General features: G+C 47.2%; 2 protein-coding genes across 2 annotated transcripts in view; one reads left to right on the top strand and one right to left on the bottom strand.

Annotated features, from left to right (window-relative positions):
• Window positions 1–12931: 12931 nt before the first annotated feature.
• adck2 (aarF domain containing kinase 2) lies at window positions 12932–17859 on the top strand (the record flags this gene model as incomplete). Its single annotated transcript, XM_080545369.1, has 8 exons — window positions 12932–13831; window positions 14454–14600; window positions 14725–14853; window positions 15081–15176; window positions 15671–15928; window positions 16664–16792; window positions 16912–16965; window positions 17540–17859. 8 exons carry the CDS (start codon window positions 12932–12934, stop codon window positions 17678–17680), a joined length of 1854 nt encoding a protein of 617 aa, XP_080401495.1. The 3' UTR covers window positions 17681–17859.
• A 3739-nt stretch (window positions 17860–21598) lies between these two features.
• srpk2 (SRSF protein kinase 2) overlaps window positions 21599–26728 on the bottom strand; it is a gene marked incomplete at both ends in the record, with an annotated part of 41078 nt that continues 35948 nt past the window's right edge. The window contains 5 exons of the mRNA XM_080544665.1: window positions 21599–21783; window positions 22976–23068; window positions 24605–24697; window positions 26393–26462; window positions 26726–26728. The exon at window positions 26726–26728 is cut by the window's right edge and continues 105 nt beyond it. Of these exons, the coding sequence (XP_080400791.1) occupies window positions 21599–21783; window positions 22976–23068; window positions 24605–24697; window positions 26393–26462; window positions 26726–26728 (444 nt within the window). The remainder of the gene's footprint in view (window positions 21784–22975; window positions 23069–24604; window positions 24698–26392; window positions 26463–26725) is intronic.

Below are 26728 nucleotides of genomic sequence, written 5' to 3' on the forward strand. Positions count from 1 at the left end.
TCATGCTCCTCTCTCCCTCCGACAGGCTCCAAGTGGGGAGCGCTCTCTGTAATTTCCATGTACCTAAAAAGGACAAGTCGCCCACGGCGGCAGACCACATATCACAGCCATTATGATGTGACGCTACACTGAGGAGGGACCGTCCCAGAGGCTCCATCCTAGTGGTCCTACTCTCACCACTGCCCTCCCCCAATCAAGAACCTTATAGGCCTAATAGAACACATTGGGAAGCTGCTTCAAATGGCCCAAACATTCATCTGGTGAGGACTATTTTGAGGTAACAGCAATTGGTGAAGATAGGTATTAGCAAAGCAACAGTTGGGAAATAGAGAGAACACCGATGTAAGGAATAGTGCAGTGCAAGAGAAACGGTTCTTTTCATTTTCTCTCGAAATGAGTGAGTTTAGAGGCCATATCACCCACAAGATATGGTTTTCTTTAAGCACATGCTTTAGTCTCGTCTGCAATCAATTTAACGCACCACTTCACATTTAGCGAGCTCTCGGCGGAACAGCGAACTTTGCAGTCTTTTTTTCTTCTTTTTTCTCTCTTTCCCTCTCTCACTCTCTTGTGCTGTAGGAGAGAAATAATATGACAGGGAGCTATGTGGGGGGAGAGACGGAGGGAGGGATAGAGGGATGAGTGGCGGAGGAAGGGGAGGGGGGAGGGAGCGAGGTCGTTTCTTAATCCTGAGCCTCTCTTTTGCTCTGAACTCTCGCATTCCAAAGTTTCACGAGAAAGGTACAGTGCTGCCAATTTGTTTTCAGCCCCTGCAGGATCTGGTGCCAAATATGACATGGTGTGTGTGTGTGTGTGTGTGTGTGTGTGTGTGTGTGTGCGCGCACACTTGTGCATATGCATGTGTGTTTGTGTGTGATTTCACCAGCTGACATGCTGGCTTGACCTGGTTCAGTTTGACAGAGATTCATCAGCTTTTCAAAAGAGTAGTAGGGGAGAGGGGAGGAGTTTTGTACTGGTGGAGGTGAATGCTGTATGGAGTGGAAGGAGGGAGGGAGGGAGGTGGGGGTGGGGGTGGGGGTGGGGGTCGGGGTGGGGGTGGGCAAATAAACAATGGAATTTTATCTGGGCTCAGCAGTCAGTCTCTTTCTCCCTCTCTCTCTCTTTCTTTCTCTCTCTCTCTCTCTCTCTCTCTCTCTCTCTCTCTCTCTCTCTCTCTCTCTCTATCTCTCCTTCCCTCTCGCTCTCCATCTCTTTCTCTCTCTCTCCTTCCCTCAGTCCGGTCCGGGCCTCTGCCTCTTTACCAAGCTGATTCCGTAGCAGGGGTCTGGAAGGGAGCCAAGCAGGCCAGCAGGGTGTGCTTACAGGCCTCTAGACCCACTCACTCACACTCTTTATCCCCTTTCTACCTCTCCACTCTATCTCCCCTTAGCTGTCCATCTCTCATTCTCTACTACCCCCTCTCTCTTTCTCTCCATTTCTATTTCTCTATCTCTCCCTATCTGTTTTCTCTCCCTCTCACTATTCCACTCTCCTTCTGCTCAAATCTCCCTCCTTCTCCCACTAGTTTTAGTCCCGGTTTTATCACTATCTCTCTCTCTCTCTCTCTGTTCCTCACCATGGGGATCTCTGCGTTTCCTCAGTGGATGTAGTAAACATCCCTATCAGTCTGCCCCTGGGGAAACACACAGACACACACAGACACAAACCGACACACACTCACACACACACACATACACACAGACACACACAGACACACACACAGACACAAACAGACACACAGACACACACAGACACAAACAGACACACACACACACACACAGACACACACAGACACAAACAGACACACACACAGACACACACAGACACAAACAGACACACACACAGACACACACAGACACAAACAGACACACACATACACACAGACACACACAGACACAAACAGACATGCACACACACACACACATACACACACAGACACACACAGACACAAACAGAAACACACACACACACACACAGACACACACATACACACACAGACACACACATACACACACAGACACACACATACACACACAGACACAAACAGACACACACACACACACACACACACAGGCCGTCCAGGCCCCAGCGGGACTCCCTCTAGCCTGCCATGCCTGTCCCCGGCCCCCCCATCACCCCTGCCTCTCTCTCCCTCCATGTTAGCGTGTGGGCCAGGATGGCCAGTAGACAGCAACAAAACTGGGTTAGCCACACAACAACGAGACAGGAACTCTAAAGGGGATACTGCAAACAATGAATTTGTTCTTTCTTCTTATCAATCCATTCTAAATATAACTTTGCTATGTATTGTCATTATGTATTCACACCCAAGTATAGCATTTGTTGTTATTGTGGGTTTGTTGTACCACTGTAACCTCGCCTGAGACAAGAGTGTCTATTGTCTACACCACAACGAACTGTAAGAATGGGGTGAAACATTACCTCAGAAAACTAGTAAACAAACCTTAAATTACAATTGGGCCCATAGTGAGAACCACAGGATATATAATTATGGCGCATACACATTACCAGAGGTCTGACCACCACTCTACTATTTCAGAGCCACGACTGTTCTAGACCGACACCGTGACACAAACACGTATTCTCTTGTTTGTCCTTGTGTTTCTTGAGGGAAGACAGACACATTGGCGATGGCACTGCTGGTTTAGGGTGTCACATCCTGTGTCTTGCGTCCTCTTCTTGCCAACTCACTGTGTGTTACAGATCAACAGTTACACCGGCTTTCACCACTGCACATGTACTGAGGTCAACATGGGGGAAGCAGAGGGTGACTCCATGGTCAACAAAAAATACCTAGTTCCTCCCCACCTGTCAGTGGTTGTAAATTACCAGAAAACCCCACTCCTCTCCAACAGACCGCAGGCTTTTATTAGTAAGGGATTCCCTTCACCTCCCTTTGGAGTTTGCAGGTCCCATTCCACAACCCACTACTCAAATGGTGCCGCTAGCGGGTTATTGTTGCACTTAAGAGTTAGCATTTAGCAGCGATAAAGTCTAGGGAGCAGACACAGATGGCCACTGCTAGCTAAAATCAGTACGGGTACTACGGCAATGTACGGGCCAGTTGGCAGTGGGGAAAGCAAAACAAAGCGGGAGCACGGGTTCCGGTACGGGACGGTAGTGGAGAAGCGCCATGAGAGATGAGTGTGGGTGATTTTAAGGACACTGTGGTACTTTAATTATACTCAACCCTTACCCCTGGTTGTCTATTGTATACCCTATTTTCTTCAAGTCTGAGGAAGGTGACCTTATGACAAAGACTAATATTGTATGATCCCAAGATACCACCCCCATTGCCAAGAAATATACAGTACAGTATACACATCAGAGAAAAGAGGATCATTGAAGAGAAGAGCAGAGAATAAAGGATAGAAGAGAGGAGTGGAGAGGAGTGAAGAGATGAAAAGAGAAGAGCAGAGAGGAAGAGAAGAGAAGAGAAGAGAAGAGAAGAGAAGAGAAGAGAAGAGCAGAGAAGAAGAGAAGAGAAGAGCAGAGCAGAGAAGAAGAGAAGAGAAGAGCAGAGAATAAAGGATAGAAGAGAGGAGTGGAGAGGAGTGAAGAGATGAAAAGAGAAGAGCACAGAAGAAGAGAAGAGAAGAGAAGAGCAGAGAACGGAAGAAAAGAGAAGACCCCAAGAAATCTCAAGAGGATCCGAGAGGAGAGGACTAGCGGACAGAGGAGAAGAGGAGGATGAATCAGACAGGGAGGCAGAGAAAACAATCCCTCTATCTTCCCCCCATCTGGAAGGAAGGATCGTATTTCAAATGCTCTCAGAGGCGGGGCATCGTCCCTCCGTCCCCTCCTCCCCTCCCCTACAGGCCTGTCAACCCCTCCTCCATACAGAGAGAGAGAGAGAGAGAGAGAGAGAGAGAGAGACTCCTGCACCACACTGCTCCTCACTCATCCCAATCTGCTACCAATTACTCTGCTGGCTCCACTGACCACAGACTCTGCCAGCTCGCTAGTCCCAGCAGCTAGCCTGCTCCACCGAATACAACGCACATTCTAGCCTACTTTCTAGCATCCAATACTGCTCTACTGAAAGCCTACAACTGTAGGCTGCACGAGATCCAATACTGCCTTAGACAGTTACAGCCAGCTTTACACCTCAGATTCTAGCCTATTCATCATAAGCTGATCCAATACCGCTCTTCTGATGGGAACACAATTACAACTGTAGCCTGCTTAGCCGATCCAATATTGTTTGTTTGTTGAATCTATCTCAGATCCATACAGTCTGATTTGTAGTCAGACGTACAGTAGTTACAGTCAATCTGTGTATGTATGCAGCATGCAGGAAATGAACAAAACAAGTCTTGCACAACACTGATCTGAGCTGTGAGTGCACCTGCACCTTGCGTGTGTGTGTGTGTGTGTGGAATGTGGAGCAGACTATAATCAATCACACAGTGACAGTATAAGTCAGGCCATTAAGTCGACGGCTTACCAAACTTCACTATGCAAATAGCCTAGGTGCTCTGGGCTACAGTGTTGCCAAAGAAAAGTAGGTATGGAAGTGCTGCTGGTGGCTAGGAGGTTGCGACGGCGTTCCTGTGTGAGAGGGAAAGAGTGCACGTGTCTGGGTGAGGGAGACACTGTGCAGGCCCCTCGGGGTCAGGAAAATGGTTGACAGACTCAACACACACATTCAATTCAAGCGCAGAGACATACAAACACACGTGCGCACCCACATCCACACCCACACCCACACCCACTACTTTCACTAGACTCCTCAGGGGAGACTAGTGAAAGTAGGGATCGGAGGACTGGCTCATTGTATGCATGTGTGTTTGATACTTTTCCTCATTCCATTCAATGAATTACAATGAGCCTGTCCTCCTATTTCTGCCCCCCCCCCCCACCAGCTTGCCCTAAGCACTCCTGCACGCATAATGACACACTTGCGCATGTACGCACACACGCACACGGATGGACGGACGCACGCACGCACACATGCACAATGAAGGCAGGTGATAACATGACATGTCTTCCATTCCAGACCATTCTTGGAACCTATTACAGGGACACCCAAAACTGCCTATTCATACAAAGGATGTGTGATACATAATATACAGACACTGCACAATGAAGTGTCTGGTATTACACCCTTGTACTGTCGGGAAAAGTGATATTAACCCCTTTTCAACATGACAGGTACACAAGAACTGACATACTTTCTGAATGCCTTGAATATCCTTCCAACAACACATGAACCCGCTGCAATGCACTTATTCACTTCACTTCTTCTTCAGTCCAGGATTATATTTCCCCTCCTCCTAGCCACAGCCTCTCAGATGAAATCGCTTGCCAAATTCTCCTTTTTCTCTTCCTGTTTTCCCTTTACATTTCTGGGGTTCCGCCTGAGCATTCCCATCGCACTCCTGATCCCATCCCTGCACACCCAAGCAGAACAGATTTTTTATAATTCTCCCACTGCCGTTCCCTTGGGAGTGGAGCGAAGGCGAGAGCTTGGGAAAGTGCTCTTCCGGAGACGGAATTCTGCAGCGCTGCGGAGCATGAGCCCTCTGACCCCCACACACCCAATGACCAGCAACACTGTGAGTCTGAGCAGAAGAGAGCATTGAGACTAGCCCACATGAAACACAGCATACTGCAGTCAGTCAGTGTGATCATTTGATGTTATCTGATCATGCTGGAGATGGACAGACAGACAGACAGACAGACAGACAGACAGACAGACAGACAGATAGGCAGCCAGGCAGGCAGACAGGCAGGCAAACAGACATGCCGACAGACAGACAGACAGGCAGACAGGCAAGCAGACAGTCAGGCAGGCAGACAGACAGACATGCAGGCAGGCAGGCAGACAGGCAGGCAGGCAGACAGACATGCAGACAGACAGACAGACAGACAGGCAGACAGGCAGACAGACAGACAAAAGTAACTGCTCATTAAGCTCCCTGGTTTGTGGGAGAATACTGTGTTTCTGTGTGATCAAAGGTGCCAGTCTGCTGCGTGTCTAAAGCCATGCTCATTAAGTTGTTATACTTGGATGAATCTCAAGACATTCTTTATAACTCTCATCAAACAGTAGCTCTGTAATTGTAGGCTAACAGCATTACCTTCTCCGTTTTTATTTGGAGAAAAGGAACTCTAAATGTTAGGGACTTTTTTTCTTTTCAGTGTGTTATTTTAAAACTCTGTATTTGTATCTGTATTTTGTCAGTGTTATTTGTGCTTCTAAAGTAATGATGGTGTCGTGTATAGCACTGTCGTTTTCGGTATTGAGAAAAGCACAAAATAAAACTGGGCCTAAACAATCTCACTCAAGACGCCCCCGCTATTCTCGAAACAAGATGGCTTAGTTCATTCAATTAATAAGTGGGAACTTCACAAGGAGAGCCAACACGCGCTTTACAGAGTATTTGGGTTAGAATTTAGGGATTTCAGATTAAAATCTATATTGCTCAGAGACACACTACAAGACAAACAATACACACTGTAACATTTTCCACCTCCACTAGGACGCTTGCATAGAGCATGGTCTCGGGAGCCAAAGTCAACAAGCTGTGTCTTCACACTAGCCACATTAGTATGACCCTGTGAATGGGGTTGCCAGATATGCATCCAAGAGGACACATTCCTTTCAAACACGGACGTGCCGAATGCTCCTTTCCTCCTTCCATGGTGGTATTGGTGGTGACTGAAGCCCAGAGAGTGTGTGTGTGTGTGTGTGTGTGTGTGTGTGTGTGTGTGTGTGTGTGTGTGTGTGTGTGTGTGTGTGTGTGTGTGTGTGTGTGTGTGTGTGTGCGCGCGTATCTGTGCGTGAATGTGTGTGGGCACAGCGGACACAGCGGGCAGTGTAGTATTTCCTCAAAGCCAACAACATTGGGGTCCTCATGATGATTGGTTAGATCTTCCATTACCACAGTTTAACAGCCTTCCACACTTAGCTGACTCTGCCTTTTTTCCATTCAAGGCTGTACCACTCGGCGCTACAACCTCCAAAACGGTACTAGAACTATAAACAACGCAGCAGGAGAGGGATTTCACTGTCATGTCTTGTGAAATGGTCTAATTGAAATCGCAGCGCCTGTTTTCCCACAACCACAGTCAGTTTTCCTCTGGTTTAATACAGCGCCGGGCCACCAAGGCCCTTCACGGGCTTCACTGACCTGACAGGGGTTTGGACTGAGAGCAACAACAGCAGCTTGCAAGCGCAGTTCTCTCTCTGTGTGTGTGCATGTGTGTGTGAGTGCGTGTTTGTGTGTGTCTGTGTAAAGGGGTGCTGTGTGTGTGTGTGTGTGGGGGGGGGGGGTGGCTATAGAGGAAGGGATGGGGGATGGCTTTGATAATGACTAAAGCCAAGGCTCACTCCCCACCACTCACACAATGCACAAGACCCCCCGCCACCCCCTCCCCCCTGACTTTCCTGAACTCCTGGGCATCAGGAATTCCTTCACGGACACTGCAGGACGCATTCTGACTGCGACGCCGTGGTAACGACAACAGCTTGTCCATGGTAGGAGTCTGTTCTGTCCCTCTGCCGTGCCTGTGGGCCCCAGTGGGGTCCTTCTAGTCCCAGGGAGTGCCCTGCTGAGTGCCTGTCAAAAGCTGCTTTCTGTAAGAGGGTGGTGAAGTGGCTGTGTCCTCAAAAGCCTGCTGTCACTGGCTGCATTAAGCTAGAGGACAGATGTCACACACACACACACACACCCACACACACATACACATATGCGCAATGCGCATACACTCGCACACAGACATCCACACAGACACACACACATACAGACAAGCGCGCGCACACACACACACACACACACACACACACACACACACACACTGACACAACACACACACACAAAGACTATTGCTCTTGCATTGACCAGTTCCTAGAGCAAAAATGCATGACTTCTGTCCTAGTTTGGCCAACGCAGCTCTCTCTATTCTCTCTATTCAGTGGGATCCATTTAGCAAGACGGTTCCGCACACTGTGAGATGACATATTGAGAAATGACACAGTTGTTGTCACAATACTAAACATCTGGCATTCAAGTTCTCATACAGACAAATATGTTTACAATGTCATTGCATATTGAGAAAAAAATTCTCCCAACATCTACTGCGACATAAGACTGCATGAGTGTGTGTGTGTGTGTGTGTGTGTGTGTGTCTGTGTGTGTGTGTGTGTGTGTGTGAGTGTGTGAGTGTGTGTGTGCCTGTGTGTGTGTTAGGCTAAGAATACACCAGCTTCCAACGCAGAGCAACATAGCTTTTGTCATCTTCCCAGAAAATGTAAACCGCTCAGCCAATTAAATTGGCTGCTGTGTGTCTCATAACAGCTGACAATCCACGTGATACGTCGAATAGAGCTCTACTTTAAGTGTTGTTTGACGTTGATGTCGTTTACAAGGCAAGCCGTTGCGTAACATGACCTAATTGAGAACATTGTAGGGGCCATAATAAATGAATGAACTCAGGAAGATTGCTTACAATAGATCTCTTCAAGATGAAAAACATGCGGTTGTCACCAAAAACACTCTCCACCACATTCCACTCATTCATATGCTATGTCACCCATAGATGACCTGCACATCTCCAATGCAAAGCCAGCAGTCAGCAACTTCCTTCCCCCAGTCAGAGAGATGAACCCAGGGCTGAGCTCCAGAAAGTCTCCAGTCCTCTAGGGATGTTTCTGTTTCTGCTGCCTGACTCACTCACAACAATGCAGGGGCCAGGGGACTGCATGAAGAGCTGCCATTGTTCACAGAGAAGAAAGAATGCCTCACCTCACTTATCCACTTATCCACTCCTCTCCTCTGCTCTCTCCTCCTCTCCTGCAAGCTTGACCGGTCGGCACCCATTTTAGCACGCTTTATCTCACTGTTCTCCTATCTCTAGACTCTAGAGAGACACATCTCTCCTGCTTGGTCTTGGTTCATTTCTCAGAGGAAGATGATGAGAGCTGGTGTCCATTTGGACTGTCTGCTCTGCATGGTTGTTACTACTAGACTGTATCAGTTGACTTTGCCTGTACTGAAGGTATTCTGCCGTGACTCTATCATGACAGAGTAATGGACCTGTTACAGAGAGGTTCTGTGGACAGCCTACTTGAGCAACATTCAAACACACTTTAGACCGGAGCCAAAGCAGACCATCATGTAATACTGCTCAAATAAACAGAGGCATAACGCATGATGGGCTATGCTGTAGTGTGCTATGAATGGACAAACACATTACAGCACTTGCACACATGCACATGCACGAGCACGCACGCACGCACGCACGCACGCACACACACACACACACACACACACACACACACACACACACACACACACACACACACACACACACACACAGGCAATTGTCTAACTGGCACAGATATACAGAACATTATTTTCACTAACTCACTGATGAGGGCAAAGTGTGGAGTCCAACATTTACACAACATGAAAGGCAGTCAGTAACACAACATAGATAGACCCACATAAATAAACGTGTATACACGTTTATTAATTTATTAATAAACATTTATTTATTAATTTATAGATTATTTACTCTAGGACAGAGACAAGTAACATACATGTTACTTGTCTCAGTCCTAGAGTAAATAATCTAATTAAAATTCATAGCAAATATAAAACGCACACAAGCACACACACACACACACACACACACACACACACACACGCGTGCACACGCACACACGCACACGCACGCACATACACACATACACACACACACACGCACACGCACACACATTTACCCTACCTTTCTCAGCTGGATGAGCCCTGTAACAGTGCTGTTGCAGTGGTCTCTCATTTTGTGAAATCTGACACTGGATAAGGCAGCATCCACTCGCATGACTTCCTTCGGAGCAACTTGCCTTTCTCCTCCGTTTGAACACCCCTCTACCCCTGCTGCCTCTGACTTCTCTCACTCAGCATAGCCCCCTGCCTCCTCTCCCAAAGCAGCAGAAGGGCTCCAGGTTTCTCCACAGAAAAAAAAAGGGGAAAAACGGCAATCCCTCCCCTCTCAGCCTGCAGGCTAAAATGTTTGCAGTTTAATTCACTATTTTGCCTTTTCTCTCTCAAACACACACATACATACACACAACACACACACTCTCTCTCGCTCTCTCTCTCTCTCTCTCACTCTGACTATCTTCTCTTTCAATAACGTTGCCTCTCTCTCTTTCTCCAACTTTTCCCACCCCTCCCTCTCTCATGACCCCCACCCCCTTCCCTCTCTCTATCCCTCCCTCCGTACCTCCCTCCTCCTCTCCTTTTCCATCATCGGCTCTGCCCCCACCCCCTACCCCCCTACCCCCCACCCCCCGCCCCCCACCCCCCTGCCCCCCGCCCCCCACCCCCCACTGCTGAACTAATCTGCAGCTGGCTGAGCGATTGGAGCCCCGGTTGCTGGGGAAACGGAGTGTCCTGCTCAAAAGAGGAATGAAGCAGGAAGGGGCAAAGCTGAGCGTAACTGAATACATAAATAACGGCCCTCCTCTGGGAGCCAATTAAAAGTGCTGAAGGGCCTCTCTTCCTCTCTCTCTGTGGGGACATGAGGGGGGCATGGCTTTCCTGCCCTTCACCTTATCTCTGATACATGTTAATTACACTTTGTTTACTGATTTACACACGCACCCTCCAATAGAGCCACAACAACAACAACAACAACAACAACAACAACAACAACAACATGCATGTGCCTAAGGCCTACCTCTTTCCTAACATGAATTGGCAATCATTTGGTTGAGAGACAGACAGACAGACAGACACGCACGTAAGCATGCACACACACACACACACACACACACAGTAAAAAAAACTCATATTTTTTATTTTATTGGACAGATTCAGTGAAGACAGACAGGAAAGTAGGAAGAGAGGGCATGTCAGCAGGGCATGGGCCGGGTTCGAACCCATGCCGACATGGGCATATGTGTGCATTGTCGACCGCGGTGCTAGACCACTGGACCACCCCAGGCCACAGATTTTCACGTTTGACAACTTGATGTGCATAGGTTAGCAAAGGCCTAGAATGTAGCTCCCCAGTCATCAACACCACATTATAACTTCCCATGTGTAGGAATATAATATGGGTTCTGACTGAGAAAGTTCAATGAGAGCCCATAAAAATCAGCATCTCACTAACATGGCATCATCTCCTGAAACAGAGGAACAATCTCACTGACCTCTCAGGCCAAACGTTGACCTCCCCCTTTGAAGTGCATGAGAGATTTGAAAAGCTTGTCCTGCCCATCATTGGATGGGGGAGCAGGGTGGGGGACAGGGTGGGGGCTGGAACATCTGTTTGGCGTTTCTTCTACCTATTGTGTGGCTGATCCCTGCCCCAGTCCCCTCTACAGCTGGGAGGTGGAGAGAGAGAGACCCTCTATCCAAAGACACTCACCGTGACTGGGAATACTTCCCCCTAGTCTTTGAAGTCAGTGAAGCCAAGCATATCAGTGACCAAATATAAAATCAAAACATTTATCACATTAATGAAACCTGACAAAAAACTAACTAAAGTGTTTCAAATACAATGGGTCTCAACTTGTTCCAGTATGTGTCTCCCTCTGTTGGTTAACACTAGTACTGCATAGTGAGTCTCAGTTTGATTTGCATCGAGACGTATAGACCTATGTCGGTGGCATGATTTGTAATGCGCATAACATTGTCAGCGTAGCGTGTTTGTGAAAAAAAAAAAAACGTTGCTAATTGAACTAATTAATGTATTTAAAACACGTTTTTCAAGTCACCTGTGTGTGTACAGTTTTAAGACGGCGTTGGTACGGAATGACGCACGTACCCGGAAGTGGACAGTTGTGGAATGTTTTCAATGAACGTGCCTGGTGGTTGACAAATGCATGTTGGCATCAATCATAACAATATTAATTAGTTATCGGCTGCACGGGAATATAAACGTAATGCCGTAATTAATTCGTTAACCTACTAATTTCTTAGAGAAGGTAAGACCAATAGTATTCATTTACAAGCTAAGCAAACCAGCTGTCTAAAAACAACAACAGTCACACTGGATCTAGTTAAGTTGATGTCACCTGCTCGGACATGCGTAGACATCGCAAAGGACAGTTGCACAGGTTATCTATAGGCATGCAGCTTCATCTACATTGAAACAATTGGACTCAGTTTATCACTCAGCTCTAAGGTTTATTACCGGGGACAGTTATGACACTCACCACTGCGTACTTTATGACAAGGTTGGCTGGCCCTCTCTTTCTCTGAGGCGCAGTTACCACTGGAACTTGTTCGTTTTCAAGGCCATCTGTGGCAAGCTTCCTCCTTATATCTCATCTTTATTGGACTGGAGTCTTGGTACTTATGTGACCAGATCTAATAGTTGGCTTTCTTTTCGGGTTCCGTATGCGCGTTCAGACCCTAACCCTGGGTAAACCTTCAGGTAAAACAGCCTTTTTTATTGATGCCCCTAATACATGGAACACTCTGCAGCAAACTCTCCGGTTGGAGGTCCTCCCCTCTGCCTCTACCTTTAAACTCTTGGTGGCAAAAACTGTATTCTACCGATTGCAATTGTTTTTAGTTTTTTTTTTCTTTCTTTTTTTCTCCTTTTAATCCTGTCTTGCTCACTGTTTGTTTGCCCTTGCTCACTGTTCTATTGTACACTCGACGTCACTGTAAATGAGGGTGACCTCAGTGCCTATCGAGTTTTAAATAAAGGTTTGAAATTAAATGAAATACCTAGAGAGCTCATTTGGAGAAGTGTACAGCTATGGAAAATCTATGTCTGAACGCAGACGCAGGTTTAACGGGCTGTGAGAGGAGGAGGACATCAATACTGAGTGAAATCTGTCAGCAGTCGAAGGCATCATCGTTTTGTTTTTTTCCGGTGATTTTATTGAATTGTTTTTAAAATCGTGCACATTTTTTATCTTGTAAGTGTTTAATTTATAATCATGATGAACATGGCTGCATTCGGTGCAAGACGCTTCCTTTTAAACCTACGTCACACCATCCACAGAGTTGGGGGTTTCACAAGAGTACGACTTATACCCAGCACCACCAGGACATGTTTAGGAAAAAGAGGCCAGATTTGGACACAGGTGCCAAAGGTCACACTGCTGTGCTGGGGCGCAGTGAACGCCACATCATGTGTAGCCAGGTGCCAAGAGGCCTCCCTGGCACCCCAGACCACGGACAGGAAGTCCTTGGCTAAAGTGCCGGTGCTCAAACTGATTTTCTTCCTGCGTCTCAGCCTGCGTGCCTTAGTACTACTCCTCAAGTTCGGCCCTCTCCTGTTGCTGTACCCCCTGACTGTCATCTCCTCTCGTTGGGCGTCTCGCTGGCTGGACGCCCTGTTGTGGATGACGGAAACCTCGGGTCCGACCTTCATCAAACTGGGCCAGTGGGCGTGCACGCGGAGGGATGTCTTCTCTCCTGACTTCTGCGATCGCTTCTCCAAGCTGCACGTGCACGTGTACCCCCACTCCTGGGCCCACACCAAGCGGTGTCTGCGCCGGGCCTTCGGCGAGGGCTGGAGGAGGTTCTTTGTGTTCGAGGGCGAGGAGCCCGTGGGCTCGGGCTGCGTGGCCCAGGTGTACCGTGGCTGGGCCAGGGTGGACAGTGTGGAGGACCTGGACTTCCAGAGCCTGGTGGACGACATGGAGAAGGAGGACCTGCTGGAGGCGTGGGAGATCCCCGGGCTGGGGGGGGCCCTGAGCTCCATGTGGGGCCTGGGGAAGGCCTGGTGGAGGCGGGAGGAGGAGGGCGAGGGGCTGGAGGGCAGAGAGAGGAGCCACCCTGAGAGCCATGACGGGGAGAACTTAGACAAGGAGCATCTGATACCTGTGGCTATTAAGGTGGGTGTGACGAGGGCGAGGCTGGTGGACCAAGAACACCTTCTGCACTTGATTGAAGTACACTTGATTGACAGGGTTCCCGCGCTGGTCTTAAAATCCAGCAATCCGATTTATAAGGCCTAAAAAGGGCTTAAATGAACGTTTTTTTTCCTAATTAGGTCTAAAGAATGAGGTGCTAGGTCTTAAAAATCTGATTAGCTTGTCCTGCAAGGAAGCTTTTTGTGCACTTTGTTCTCTTCACGTTCAAGTGACTTTCTACAGTTAACTGTTAAGTGTTAATGTTAATAAATTTACTTTTGAGGGAGTATTATGGGATCTTATTTGTTTTATATTCATTATCCTTCAGACCTTTTTGTCTGTATGGCAGTGAAGTCACTAATTTCATCACCTTGAGGATGACAAAGAGCTATCATATGGTGTTGCGAATAGGTCTAAAATTCTATTCAAAGAGGTCTAAAAAAGGTATTAAATTTGACTTGTTGAAACTTGTAGGAACCCTGGATTGAAGACGGCATAGAAAGTCAACATGAGTGAGAACACTTGTAAGAGTTGTTTGGGACATGGGACCCTCTTCTGTCAGGAGATATTCAGTGAGCGGTCTCTCTCTCTTCTCTCTGTCCAGGTGCTTCACCCAGGCATCAGGAGGCAGGTAGAAGTCGACCTGCTACTCATGAGAGCAGGCAGCTGGCTCATCAACTGTCTGCCGGGACTCAAATGGCTCAGTCTGCCTGAGATAGTGGAGGAGTTTGAGAAGCTCATGACCAAACAGGTACAGTCGGACAGTTGTACAGTTAGGACACACAGAATGAATTTGCACAGTATCAGTATAGATTAAATCCTAGGTAATACAGTTTTCAATTGCCTCCTTAAATGATTGAATCATCTCATTGCAGATTGACCTTCGGTTTGAAGCCGAGAACATTGAAAGGTTCCGTGAGAATTTCCGGGATGTCGATTTTGTCAAGTTCCCAACACCCCTCCGGCCATTTGTGACTAGGTCCATCTTGGTGGAAACCTTTGAGGTGGGTTGAGATGGGAGCATTTTTACTAAAAAAATACATTCTTTTGTATTAACTATTCCAGGAAGTGTAGGCCTGTTATTAGGATATGTATGACGTTTATATCCACAAAATAATGAGAGCAATGTTGGATTGACAAGAAATAGGCTATTCTACAAAATAGTTTTGTATGGTTCCCCTGAACGACACCAGTAGGAACAAAGTTTGAGATAATTACCTTTTTTTTTCAGGAGAGTGAACCCATCTCCAACTATCTGAGCCCTGAGGTTCCACAGGAGGTGAAGCAGAGAATAGCCAGAATGGGAGTGGAGACTCTTCTGAAGATGGTGAGAGCCTGGTTGCACCAGTGGTTTATCTTTGTTGATTATTAAATTATTCAACTTCTTCTAAGGATATTCTCTTCTTGATATCATGTAAACGTCATGGCAGTTCTTGTGTGTTGTGTGTATGTGTGTGTGTGTGTGTTTATGTGTGTGTGTGTGTGTGTGTGTGTGTGCACACTACGTCTCCTAAAGACACCCGCTTTCCCCTCTACTGTGTCCCTAAGAACTTCTATTGCCCCCCTTGTACGGTTTCTCTGTTTCTCCAGTGTAAAAAAACAAACAAACTAGGTTTTAGAAGAAGGTGATAGGAGAAGGTTTTTCCTTCTATCAACGTCCCCGGGCCTGAGCTAGATTACTCTTCGTGCTACGAATGGTGGACTGATGATTCACATGCTTAGTATTCAAATGTATTGATTGTAAGTCGCTTTGGAATAAGGCGTCTGCTAAATGCCAAAAATGTAAATGTAAAAATTTGTATATGTGTCTTGCTCTTCTAGGTGTTTGTTGATAATTTTGTGCACGGTGACCTCCACCCGGGGAATATCCTGGTCCAGCATGGCGGGGTGGGCAGTGGGGACGAGGACCCCCAGGGCCGGGCCACTCTCACTGACTTGTGGGACACTGTGGTGGTCAGCATGAGGCCCTCCCCGGCCCCCCTACAGCTGGTGCTGCTGGACGCAGGCATCGTGGCCCAGCTCAGTGACAGAGACCTGCGCAACTTCAGAGCAGTGTTCACTGCCGTGGTGCTGCGACAGGTGAGGGTCAACAACACACACACACACACACACACTAACCCTAGGCCGAAGAATCAGAAGAGTCAAGTTTATCATTACATCCCATTATTCAACTATAAGACAGTCAATTTCTTAGGCTTCAGTTCCTTGACATTAAAGCAACAAGAGAAAGAAGAGAAAAACGACAATAGTTAGAACAAGGTAAAGGGCTAGCAGTAGGTGGTCGAGATATTATTAGAATTAAGTGCCTGTGTGTGTGTGTGTGGGATGTGCTTAAGGGTAAGTAGTCTGTGTGCATGGAGTGTGCTTAAGGTTAAATACTAGTCACTAGTCCTTAGTGGGCTTGTTCATAAGCCTGATTGTTTGGTAAAAGGAGCTGTTGTTTTCACTCCAGGGTTTTGGCCCCAAGGCTACGGTAAGGTTTCTGGTGCGGGTGGCTGGGGTCTTCGATAATCCCCCGGGCTTTGCTGACACACTGTTTGTTGTGTAATACATCCTGGACAGAGGGAAGCTCACATCCACTGATGCTCTCGGCTGACTGCACCAGCCTCTGCACTGCTTTGTTTTGAATGAATGAATGAATGAATGAATGGTTGAGAGTAGTGCCTGTTTCCATCTGAGCACCCAGTCAGGATATCTTCTTTAGATGGAGTCAGAGGAGAGGAGCTGTGTCTTTCCCATGTTTGAGTGCTAGGATGGGGGACGCAGAGATGTCGGGGTTGATGTCTCTGTCATAACACCCTGGCTTGTCTTCAGGGGGAGCGGGTGGCAGAGTTGATCTTGAACCACGCCAGGGCAAACGAGTGCCGGGATGTGCCTCGCTTCAAGAAGGAGATGGCAGAGCTGGTGGACCACGCCCTCAGTAACAAACTTTCCCTGGGGGAGGTACGTACACCGCTGTACAGTATACCAACACACATTCTGTTATCGTTCGATACCGAAAGGCGTCTGCTTCCATTACTCTCACAGCACCAAATATAACTGTCCGTTTTTTTTCTTCCAAGGTCCGTGTGGCTGAGTTGCTCTCCAGAGTGTTTGGATTGCTCATCCACCACAAGGTAAACATTAGGAACAAATGACAGCCTACGTTAAGGAATACTGGAATCGTTCAGTGGTCACTTCTGGGGAGTGGGAAACCTCATGTTTCTGTTTGTCACCTAAAAAAACTAAGTCATGAGTCATTTTGTAATTGACGTTTTCTTTTTTTCCATACGGTATATGGGGATAGTTTCACTAATGGTCGTAGAAGCTTGCAGCCAAGGGTTGTAATCACGAAAAGCAGCCAAGTCTAATCCTAAACTAAAGCTCAATGGAGATTCACTATTCAATTGAATAGTGCATTCTAGTCAAGGAGTAGGCTTAATCTAAGGCCTTGTTCTAATACAAATGCATCTTAAAGCTGCATCCTTCTGTCCTTGAAGTAATCATTGAATAATCTCATCTGATTATTTTGCTCAAAGCAAGGTGTCCACTGCAGGGCTTTCACCAATCAAGTCATGTCAGTGATAGTGTGAAGGAAGGATGGATACATTTTAGGAATATTCAAACCAGGCCTTTGTCCAGGAAACCTCGCTGTGAAGTGTAGTGAGATTTCCTGATGTTGATGTTGTTGTTGTTGTTTCATCTGTGCAGGTGAAGCTGGAGAGTAACTTTGCCTCCATCGTGTTTGCCATCATGGTGCTGGAGGGCCTGGGGAGATCCCTGGACCCCAACCTGGACATACTGCAGCTGGCCAAGCCTCTGCTGCTCAAGAACTGTGCCTCTCTCCTCTGACCCCCCCCCCCCATCCTCTCCTCTCCGGATCAAGGGAATCAAAACACAATAGACATAATGTCATTACCGTACATTATATACGTTGCCATATATACCTCATCTATTGACTGAGTGACAACTGTACCTGTTAAACTGTGAAATAATGCATGGTTAAAGTGTCACATTAGTGATTAGTTAATCCAGTAGTGGATTAAGCGCTGACCATGTACCGCAGGGCTCCCGGTTCGATTCCAGCCGCGGACATATCCTGCATGTCATCCCTTCTCTCTCTCTCTCACCCATCCTTCCTGTCTAAATCTCTACTATATCTGTCATTAAAAAAAAGAAAAATATAAGTGGGACTGCCCCACTCAGAAAAAAAGCTCCCTGACAAACTATTCTATATCCATCTCTGTAAGTGTCTCTCAACTCTCACCTTAAATGCTGAACAATCAGATATGAGCCTATTGAAGGGTCTGGGAGCGTGGATGTGAATAGTCTTTCTCTGATTCCTCGCCTTCTCAGAACTCACAGGAGAAGAGGGTCTGAGATTCTCCTCATGTGTTTTGAGAAGGAGACGAGGATAGAGGAATGCGAAGAATCAGACTTTTGAGATTCGGCTTATGTGACCCTATGTCCTTGAAGCCTCTAGGGATTTTCTTGTTTGCTGCTAATGAAACAATGACCGAAAATGTACTAAGCACAGCAGATATCTAATGTATTTTCAATTTTATTGAATAGAAACGAGTGAATCATGTGCGACTATTCTCACTAGATCCCACTCAAGGATGATTTGATGGCTTAATAACTATTGATCTCAAGATGATAGTCTGTTATTGCTCCATAATGTTTTATTAGGGTAACTTTTGTCTAATGGCTAGGCATTATCCTGCTTTTAGTGTGCATTACAATGTGCTTTTGTGTCGACTCAGCGCATCATTCTTTATGATAACACTATGTTGTAATTTCAAAGTCATGACCTCATTTATTTAAAAAGGATTTGAATCTGTTTACTCTTACCAGTGAACATGAAGTTGCATGTGGTACTACTTGACCACCCATATCAACAATAATAAATGCATTGAAAAATACTTGACTTTCCTCTCATTCCTTTGTATATATGGATGTTAGCAGCAGTTCAATTTGATACGATTTCAGTTGTATCCTGTTACTGCTGCTTGCTGCTATGCCAGAGTGTAGAAGACCAGATCAAGACAGGGGATCCATTAATTTACAATTTTATTAAATCTGTCAATGAAAAACACAGACAAGAGACGGGATTCTGTCGATGTCAGGAAGAACAGTCAGCATGGCTGAAAGTGTGAGATCGGGAGCTTTTGGTGCAAAAAATTCATCATAATTTACTATTATTGCAAAAATGTTGATCAATTTCATCACCGTCACTAGTCCAAAACAGAGCAGCACTGTTCATGTAAGAGGAGGGGAAGAGGTGACAACTGAGTAAAAAAGAACTAATCAGAATAATAATAACAGTAATAATAACATTATAATAATAATTACAAAAGAAATAATAACATCTCTAACAGACAAACACAATCACCTCAATAGGACGAGATTCGTTCACTGTCACAACACCAGAGAAATTTGTTTTCTTTTTTTCTCATTTATTTTTCTTTAAACGAATAATTTTAAAAATATCTCACCATTTACTTATACTCATTTTTATTTATTGCGAAAAAATAGGCAACTGGACTAATTGTGATGATGAGTGAGAAGTGGAGAGAGTGGAACGTTGGAGCATTGGCACTGAGAGCTGCTGCAGTGTGCAGGAAACGCAGTACCCTCATCAGCCACAGAGTGGCGCAGTTTAGTTCGACATTCCACAGGCCCTCCATAGCGGCCCAGCCATTGCTATTGACCACTGCGCTGTCCGTGGGTGTGACGGCCTGTTGGTTTAGGAATGATGTGTGTTGTTCAAATCGGTCCCTCGTGATCTCTGGAGCCGGAGTTTAATCTCAGAGTTATGTACAAAGGTTTAAATCCCTGAACGACATCTACAAAGACAAGTGCAACCTCCATTTTGACGAACCCCTTCTTGGAGAAGCTCAGAAATGTAGGGTTTCCTCTGTAGGTAAGGGGGAGGGGGGATAGATAGTAATAATCAGATCTGGTAAACGTGCCACAGGGAATCATAGGGATTGTTCTTGTTTTTTGGAAGGATAGGGAGAAAGTCTGAAATGATGTGACAGGACAAGGTCAGGAAAGGGGGGGAACGTTGAAAACGGGAGCGTGAGGATGTCGGTCTTCCTCACACGGGGCACCGGTCAAGGAGAGAGTGGCTCCTTCACTCGCCTTCAAAATAAAAGCACAGGAGAAGAAAACAAACATAGAAAAGGAAAACAAACAAACCAATAAAATGCACAACTCTAACACCTGTCCATCATCATCATCATCATCATCATCATCCCTCCTGTCAATCCTTCAGCCTCTCCATGCTCTTTCACGATTTTTATTTTTTTCACGACAGAGAAACTCTTTATAGACAAAAGCGGTCCGACTCAGCATCAGTCTTTTTTTAGTTTTTTTCTTTGTTTGTTCTTGTTCGTTTTGTTCCGTGCCCTGTCTGCTTTGACCGTCTGTCTGCTTTGACCGTCTGTCTGCTTTGACTGTCTGTCTGTCTGTCCGTCCTTCAGTGTGGCAGCAGTTCTCTGGCACCCCCTGCTGGGCTGGCTGTCCCCCTCGTGTCTCTGCAGTGGCCTGGGTCGGGGCATGCAGCTCCATGTCTGGTGGGTGGGGTGGCGGGGGGGGGTACAGGGCAGGGGTATGGGGCTTTGGGTGGAAGGGGGGTGGGGAATGTAAACAGTTCAGTGACACTGCTTTTAGTCCTGGTGGGATGGGCTGCACAGTGCTCCTGCAGAGAGAGGGAGGGAGGGAGGGAGGTGGAGAGGTGGGGTGGGCTGGAGAGGCTGGAGAGAGAGGAGCAGAGGGAGTAGACAACTCCTGTTCTGATCTGCAAATCCCCATCCGCTCTTCTGAAGGGCCTCTGTCGCGCTGTACGGAGTGTATGCAGACACACACGAGCACACACTAAAACATGTACTCTACACACACGCACGCACACACACACACACACACCTACACACACCTACACACCTCCACACCTCCACACACACACACACACACACTTTCTGTTCTGTCTCAGCAGGTTCGGGCCCTGCTGTTTTAAGGTCACAGCAGATGGAGCTCTCACTGTCAGCGTTCTGAGAGAGCTACTCATTGACTCCCCCCCTCCCCCCCCCCCTCCCCTTGTACTGTATGATAATGTGAGAGCAGCTGTTAAATCAGTAGTGGAGAACCAGGCAGACCCAGACATGAACTGTGGCTTAGGGGAAGACAAGAGCATCAGTAGGGAGGGACTCGGGGAGTGAGCATTGGTCAAATGTTTGAGACCAGGACGGCCGACTGTATTACTATCTCTAGACCTCCGTCACGTCGTGTAAGGGGGAGTTATGTGGATGATGTGGGTCTGGGAGCCTGTCTCATCCTCAATCTCATCCTGGGCCTCTCCCCTCTGCTCTTGTGAGGGGATAGGGTGAGCTATGTGACCCCAAGCCGGGCGCTTATTGTGTCTATCCGTGAGAGTGGCTGTGTCACGTAGATAGACTTGTGTGTGTATGAGTAGTACTCGTGTGTATGCTTAGCTGTGCTTGTGTGTGTGTGTGTGTGTGTGTGTGTGTGTGTGTGTGTGTGTGCGTGTGTGTGTGTGCGTGCGTGTGTGTGTGTGTGCGCTCGTGTGTGTGGTGGGGCCAGGATCCCGCCTTTCCTCCACCCCCCACCCCCCCCATCTCTCTTTCTTTCTCCCTCTCTCTCTCTCTCTCTCTCTCTCTTTCTCTCTCTCCAGTGTGTGAGCAGTGCCTTTGAGCAGTTGGTTGGAGGCTGCCCTGAGACCTCAGGTCGGGGGGTGGGGGGGCGGTGGCGCTACGAGTTGAGCCAGGGGTGGTTGAGGCAGTCCCCGGCCGAGGCCCTCTTCTCCGGCACCATCTCCAGCATGGGCAGGAGGAAGTGGGTGAAGTGCCCGGCGTCCTCCGGGGCCCAGCCGTACTTCTCCACCAGCACGTCGAACAGGGACCAGGGCTTCAGCTTGGTGATGTGCCTCAGCTCACCTGCAGGGGGAGGTAGAGAGAGAGGAGAGAGAGGAGGGAGTGAAGAAGAGGGAGTCATGGGTTAGCATGCCCAGTGTAATAGCAAATCATGCCAACAAAGAGAGGGACAGAGAGAGAGAGAGAGAGAGAGAGGGGGGGGGGGGGGGGATAAGCTCAGACAGGGGCTGCAGCTGCTACTCTCTAGTGGGTGTTTTTTCCCCTTCCTTTCCTTCTCTTTTCCTTCATCCACACCTATCTATCCGTAGGCTTCCCCCAACCCGTATTGCTTTCACCAACTTAATTATTGACATATCCGCGTGGATGAAGTAAAAACAAGGACGGAAGCCACTTTGGAGTATTGAGACGCTGCCTGAGGCACCCAGCCAGCCAGAGTGAGAGAGAGAGAGAGAGAGAGAGAGAGGTAGAGAGAGAGAGAGGGGGGGGGAGTAGACAGCTGGGTGACTCAGACCTCTTACTACCAAAGAGATAAAAGGAGAGTGAATTAAGAAATCATGCACAGAGAGAAAGACCTTGGCCTAGAAAGAACATCAAAGAAAGGCAGAATATGAGGGAGGCATCAGGATAACACAGGCTGTTTTCAAATAGAGATATGTAATAGATATGTACATGTACTTACCGAAGAGGAAAAGAGACATACAGTATAACAACACACAGGCAGACAGACCTCAGTGAGGACATAACTCATTCAAGTGGTGTAGAGTGTGTGTGACTATGTGATTACTGGTGTTACTCCTAAGTAGCAGTATGACTGTGTTAGTATTGGTTGTAAGGCCTACTACAATGGCTTTTAGGATACCCAACATTTTATTTGCTTTAAACGGGTGTGCAGTGTCTATGCATTTCTGTATTTTTACTGTATATGTGGTCGCTATGGGAACTTTTTCACTGGAAGGTATCCACTGAAGTGGCAGCCAACCAGACAGGCTTCTACACATAACTAGTCTGCAGCCTTCAATCTTAGGTTGACAAGAGTAACAACTGTAATCGGTGGTATGTCAATGTGTATAAGTGCATTTATATTTAGACATACTGTGTATACTGTAGGACTAGGTCTCCTAGAGACCTATGAAAATGTGACCTCAATGAGACTTAACCTAGCTAAATAAATGGTTCAATTCATCAATATTAATCTGTGTGCCTCTCCTCTGTGCCCTGGTCAGGGTGAGCTTCGAGGCTCGTGTTGCGACGTTACCTTTCTTGGAGAAAAACTCTCGGCTGAACTTCCCGGCGGCGAACACTTTGCGTGGGACCTTCCCCAGCAGCTCCATGACCAGAGCGATGTGATCTGACCACCGCCACCACGCCACAAGAGAACAGGCACGGGACAGCATTACAGCATGCACACACACGCACACTCTCACGCTAGCTGACTGACGGACACACCGCCGCCTGGAGGAGCCACCGGGTTGGACAGACAGACAGACGGGGCCCAAACTCACCTGTCGCCAATCGAGACTGGCGAACAGTACGACGACTCATCTGGTGAGAAGTAGGGGTGCAACGGTTCTCGGTTTTTTTACGGACGGTACGGTTTGCGTTCCACGGCTCAATTCACTAGTGAACCGTGACGGTTTTCGGTTTTCGTTTTTTTTTTTTTTTTTTTTACCTTTATTTTACCAGGAAGTCACATTGAGATTAAAACCTCTTTTACAAGAGAGACCTGGCCAAGACAGGGTCAAAATAGTAGCTTAAAAAAACAGTTCAGATAACAAGACAGGACATAAGACAGTGGCAACAATACAATAGACAAACAATGGTAGGGGTATTTACAAGGTGATTAAAACATTGAGAAGTCTAACCAAAGCAGGTACAGCGAGCGGTGACCACATCCTTTAATCTACGCTTGAAGATACTTATGGAAATAAGGGCCTCTAATTTAAAAGTAGTCTGTAGGTCATTCCAAGACCAAGGGCCATAATAAGACAAGCTTGCCCTTCCAACATTGTTCATGATAAGTGGCACCTTGTATTGTAGCCATCTACGAGACCTGAGACCCGAGCCACTCGGTATAGGGATGAACTTCAGGCCCAGATAATTCGGTAAGAAGCCAGAGATGATTTTAAACACAAGAGTGTACCAGTGTTGGAGCCTTCTGACAGAAAGAGATGGCCATCCAACCAGACTATACAGTGTACAGTGATGGGTCCTGAAGGCACTATTGGTGATGTATCTTAGAACCGAATGATACAGGGGGTCTAGCTTGGATAAAGTGGACAGAGAAGCAAACCTATATACTGTATCACCATAATCCAATTGTGAAAGGAAAAGGGCGGAGACAAGACGTTTTCTGGAAGCCAAGGAAAAGCAAGATTTAAATCTATACAGGAAGCCCACTGTACGCTTAAGCTTTATGGCGAGAAGATCAATTTGGCCGCGTTCGTAAATTAGCTCTGAGAGCGCCGGAGCGTCCACGTGAATGCCTCGAACGCGGCCTTTGGTCAGAGGTCGAGTTGGTCTGGAACGTTTGTTTCTGAACCGAACCGTACCGAAAACCGTGACCCAAAATACCGAACCGTACCGAACCGTGGGCCAACTGAACCGTTGCACCCCTAGTGAGAAGTACGTTAAAGAAGGGAAAATATTTCCTCTTACTGTGCCAATGGGGTAAAACTTAAAGAAGAGTGAATTATCCATTAACCAATGTGCATATTAATCATGGCCAGTTGTCTCTCAATGGATCAATTGACACTTTATTAAATAATGTCTAATCTCCCCACTCCCCCTGGTCTGTATATCTGTCCGTCCGTCTGTACTGTGTCGGTGTGTCCATTGAGGCGTCCGTGTGTCAGTCAGTGCCACCAGCACCTTCCCCCACTGCTACCTCTTCGGTTGAAGAACTCGCGGGAATATTTTCCGGAGAGCGCAAAGTGCCGCGGAATACAGCCCAGCAGCTCAATGATGTGGGCTATGTGGTCTACACAAGAGAGAGGGAAGAAAGGAGGAAGAGAAAGAGGAGGAGGAGGGGGGAAGGGAAGGGAGGATGGGAGTAGGGAGAGGAGGAGGGTAAAGGAGGCCAGACGATTGAGAGAAAGACAGAGGCAAAGGGAGGTGGAAGGAGGAGAAAGAGAACAAGAAAAAGGGAGGTGGGAAGAAGAGGAGGAGAGGACGAAAGAAAGGGGAGGTCAAAGAGAGGAAAAGAGAGCTTAGTGTTAGTGACCCCCGCACCAACGATGGTGAGATGGAGCGCATGAAGTCGAGAGAAACATGCCTATATCCGAGGCAACAAATATGGGTGGACTATGATACTGACTGAATACAATTCAGTGGCTCTCCTTGTAAATCAATGTGTCATGATGGCAGAGTCTACACGTACGGTCTACCTGCCGTTGACATGGATGGTATGAAGTCGTATGGAGTAATGGCACAGCATGAAACAATACGAGTCGTAAATGTATGGTGTCAAATGCGATGGGAACTATGATGAGCTTGACGACTATGAGATCAACCTGACATCAGAAGATTGAGAGACGGGCTTTTAAGTGACAGTGAGCAGGAGGACAGTGGCACTAAACGGGATAGACAACGGAGAGTGTGGAGAGTGAATGTGACGTGATGATATGGGCCAGGTTAGGTCAAACAGCAGTAAATCCAGTAGGTGTATATTTAGGGGGGAGTGGAGTGGAGGCTGGTGTTTGATACCATTCCTCATTCCATGACATGCATTACAACGAGACCCGTCCTTTGATTTCTACCTCCACCAGCCTCCCCCGGGGACATCAAGTACATGATGGAGATAGGGGTGAGTGAGGGGGCGAGAGGGAGTGTGGAACGTGGGGTGAGTTTGAAGGGTGTGTGGCAGGATTTCGGGTGTGTGGGGGTGTATTGGCTAAGTCCACATAGATGTACACATAGATGGAGGTCAGAAAGAGGGACAAGATGAGGGAGGGTAGAGATCAAAGATGTAGAATGTGAGGAGAAAGATCCACTGGGATAGGGGTTTGGCAGGATGTGGATGTGGGTATTTGGGTAAGGCAGGTATAGATGTAGTCATAGGGATAAGACAAGTGAAGGTATAGATGGAGAGTGTGAGGATAGGTTCAGGTCTAATAGATAGTGGACAGGGAGAGGAGGGGGGGCACTGTTCACATTTTCCAAGGGTACCCGGGGAGTTTCCAACTATTTACAAAACCAAGAGGTCTCATTTACAAAATGTCTTCTAATGAACTAACAGTTCTAACCACCACTACAGTTCTACTACAGTTCTATCTCGTTCCATGCTAAGTGATATCATGTAACACATCTCTGACGGGCAAATCTCAAATGACAATAGTAACAACGAAGCATGACAATACATGACGTGTTAACGATCCGAACGATCGTAACTCGAGCTGTTATTCAAGTATCAAGTATCAAAACAGTACAATCATGCGTAATAGTGGTTCAACATGCTGAAGTTCGTCTATGGGGCTTTACACACAACAGGGCTGATCCAAACCCAACGTACCGGAGCTGGCTCAGATCGTTTCACATTTGAATCTTGTTCCTTTTCAAACATTGTTTCAGCAGCTATGGTGATTGTGTAAATAGCTCAGCCCAGTACAGCTCAGCTCAGGTGTGTCTCTGTGGTGTCTATGAGGATCCTATTAAGAGAGGCAGGGAAGACACTCACCCTCATCACGGGAGTAGTCCTCTCCAGAGTGGGGCTCAAACAGGTAGTCTCCAGTAGCCAGCTCAAACGCCTGGAGGACGCACAGCAGAGTGGAGGGGCATTATCAGTACTGACTGACTGACTGACTGACTGACTGTCTGACTGACTGCCAAAAGGGTAATCGCTGGATTTTTCATTCATTTAGCGCAGACGCTTTTATCCAAAGCTACTTACAGTAAGTACATTTGTCTGTGTGTGTGTGTGTGTGTGTGCGTGCCTGTGTGTGGGTGTATGTGTGTGCGGTGTGTGTGTGTGTCTGTGTACGTGTGTGTGTGTGTATATGCGTGAGCTCACCAT

The sequence above is a fragment of the Nansenia antarctica genome, assembly GCF_963989245.1.
Source record: "Nansenia antarctica genome assembly, chromosome: 14".
Lineage (NCBI taxonomy): Eukaryota > Metazoa > Chordata > Actinopteri > Argentiniformes > Microstomatidae > Nansenia > Nansenia antarctica.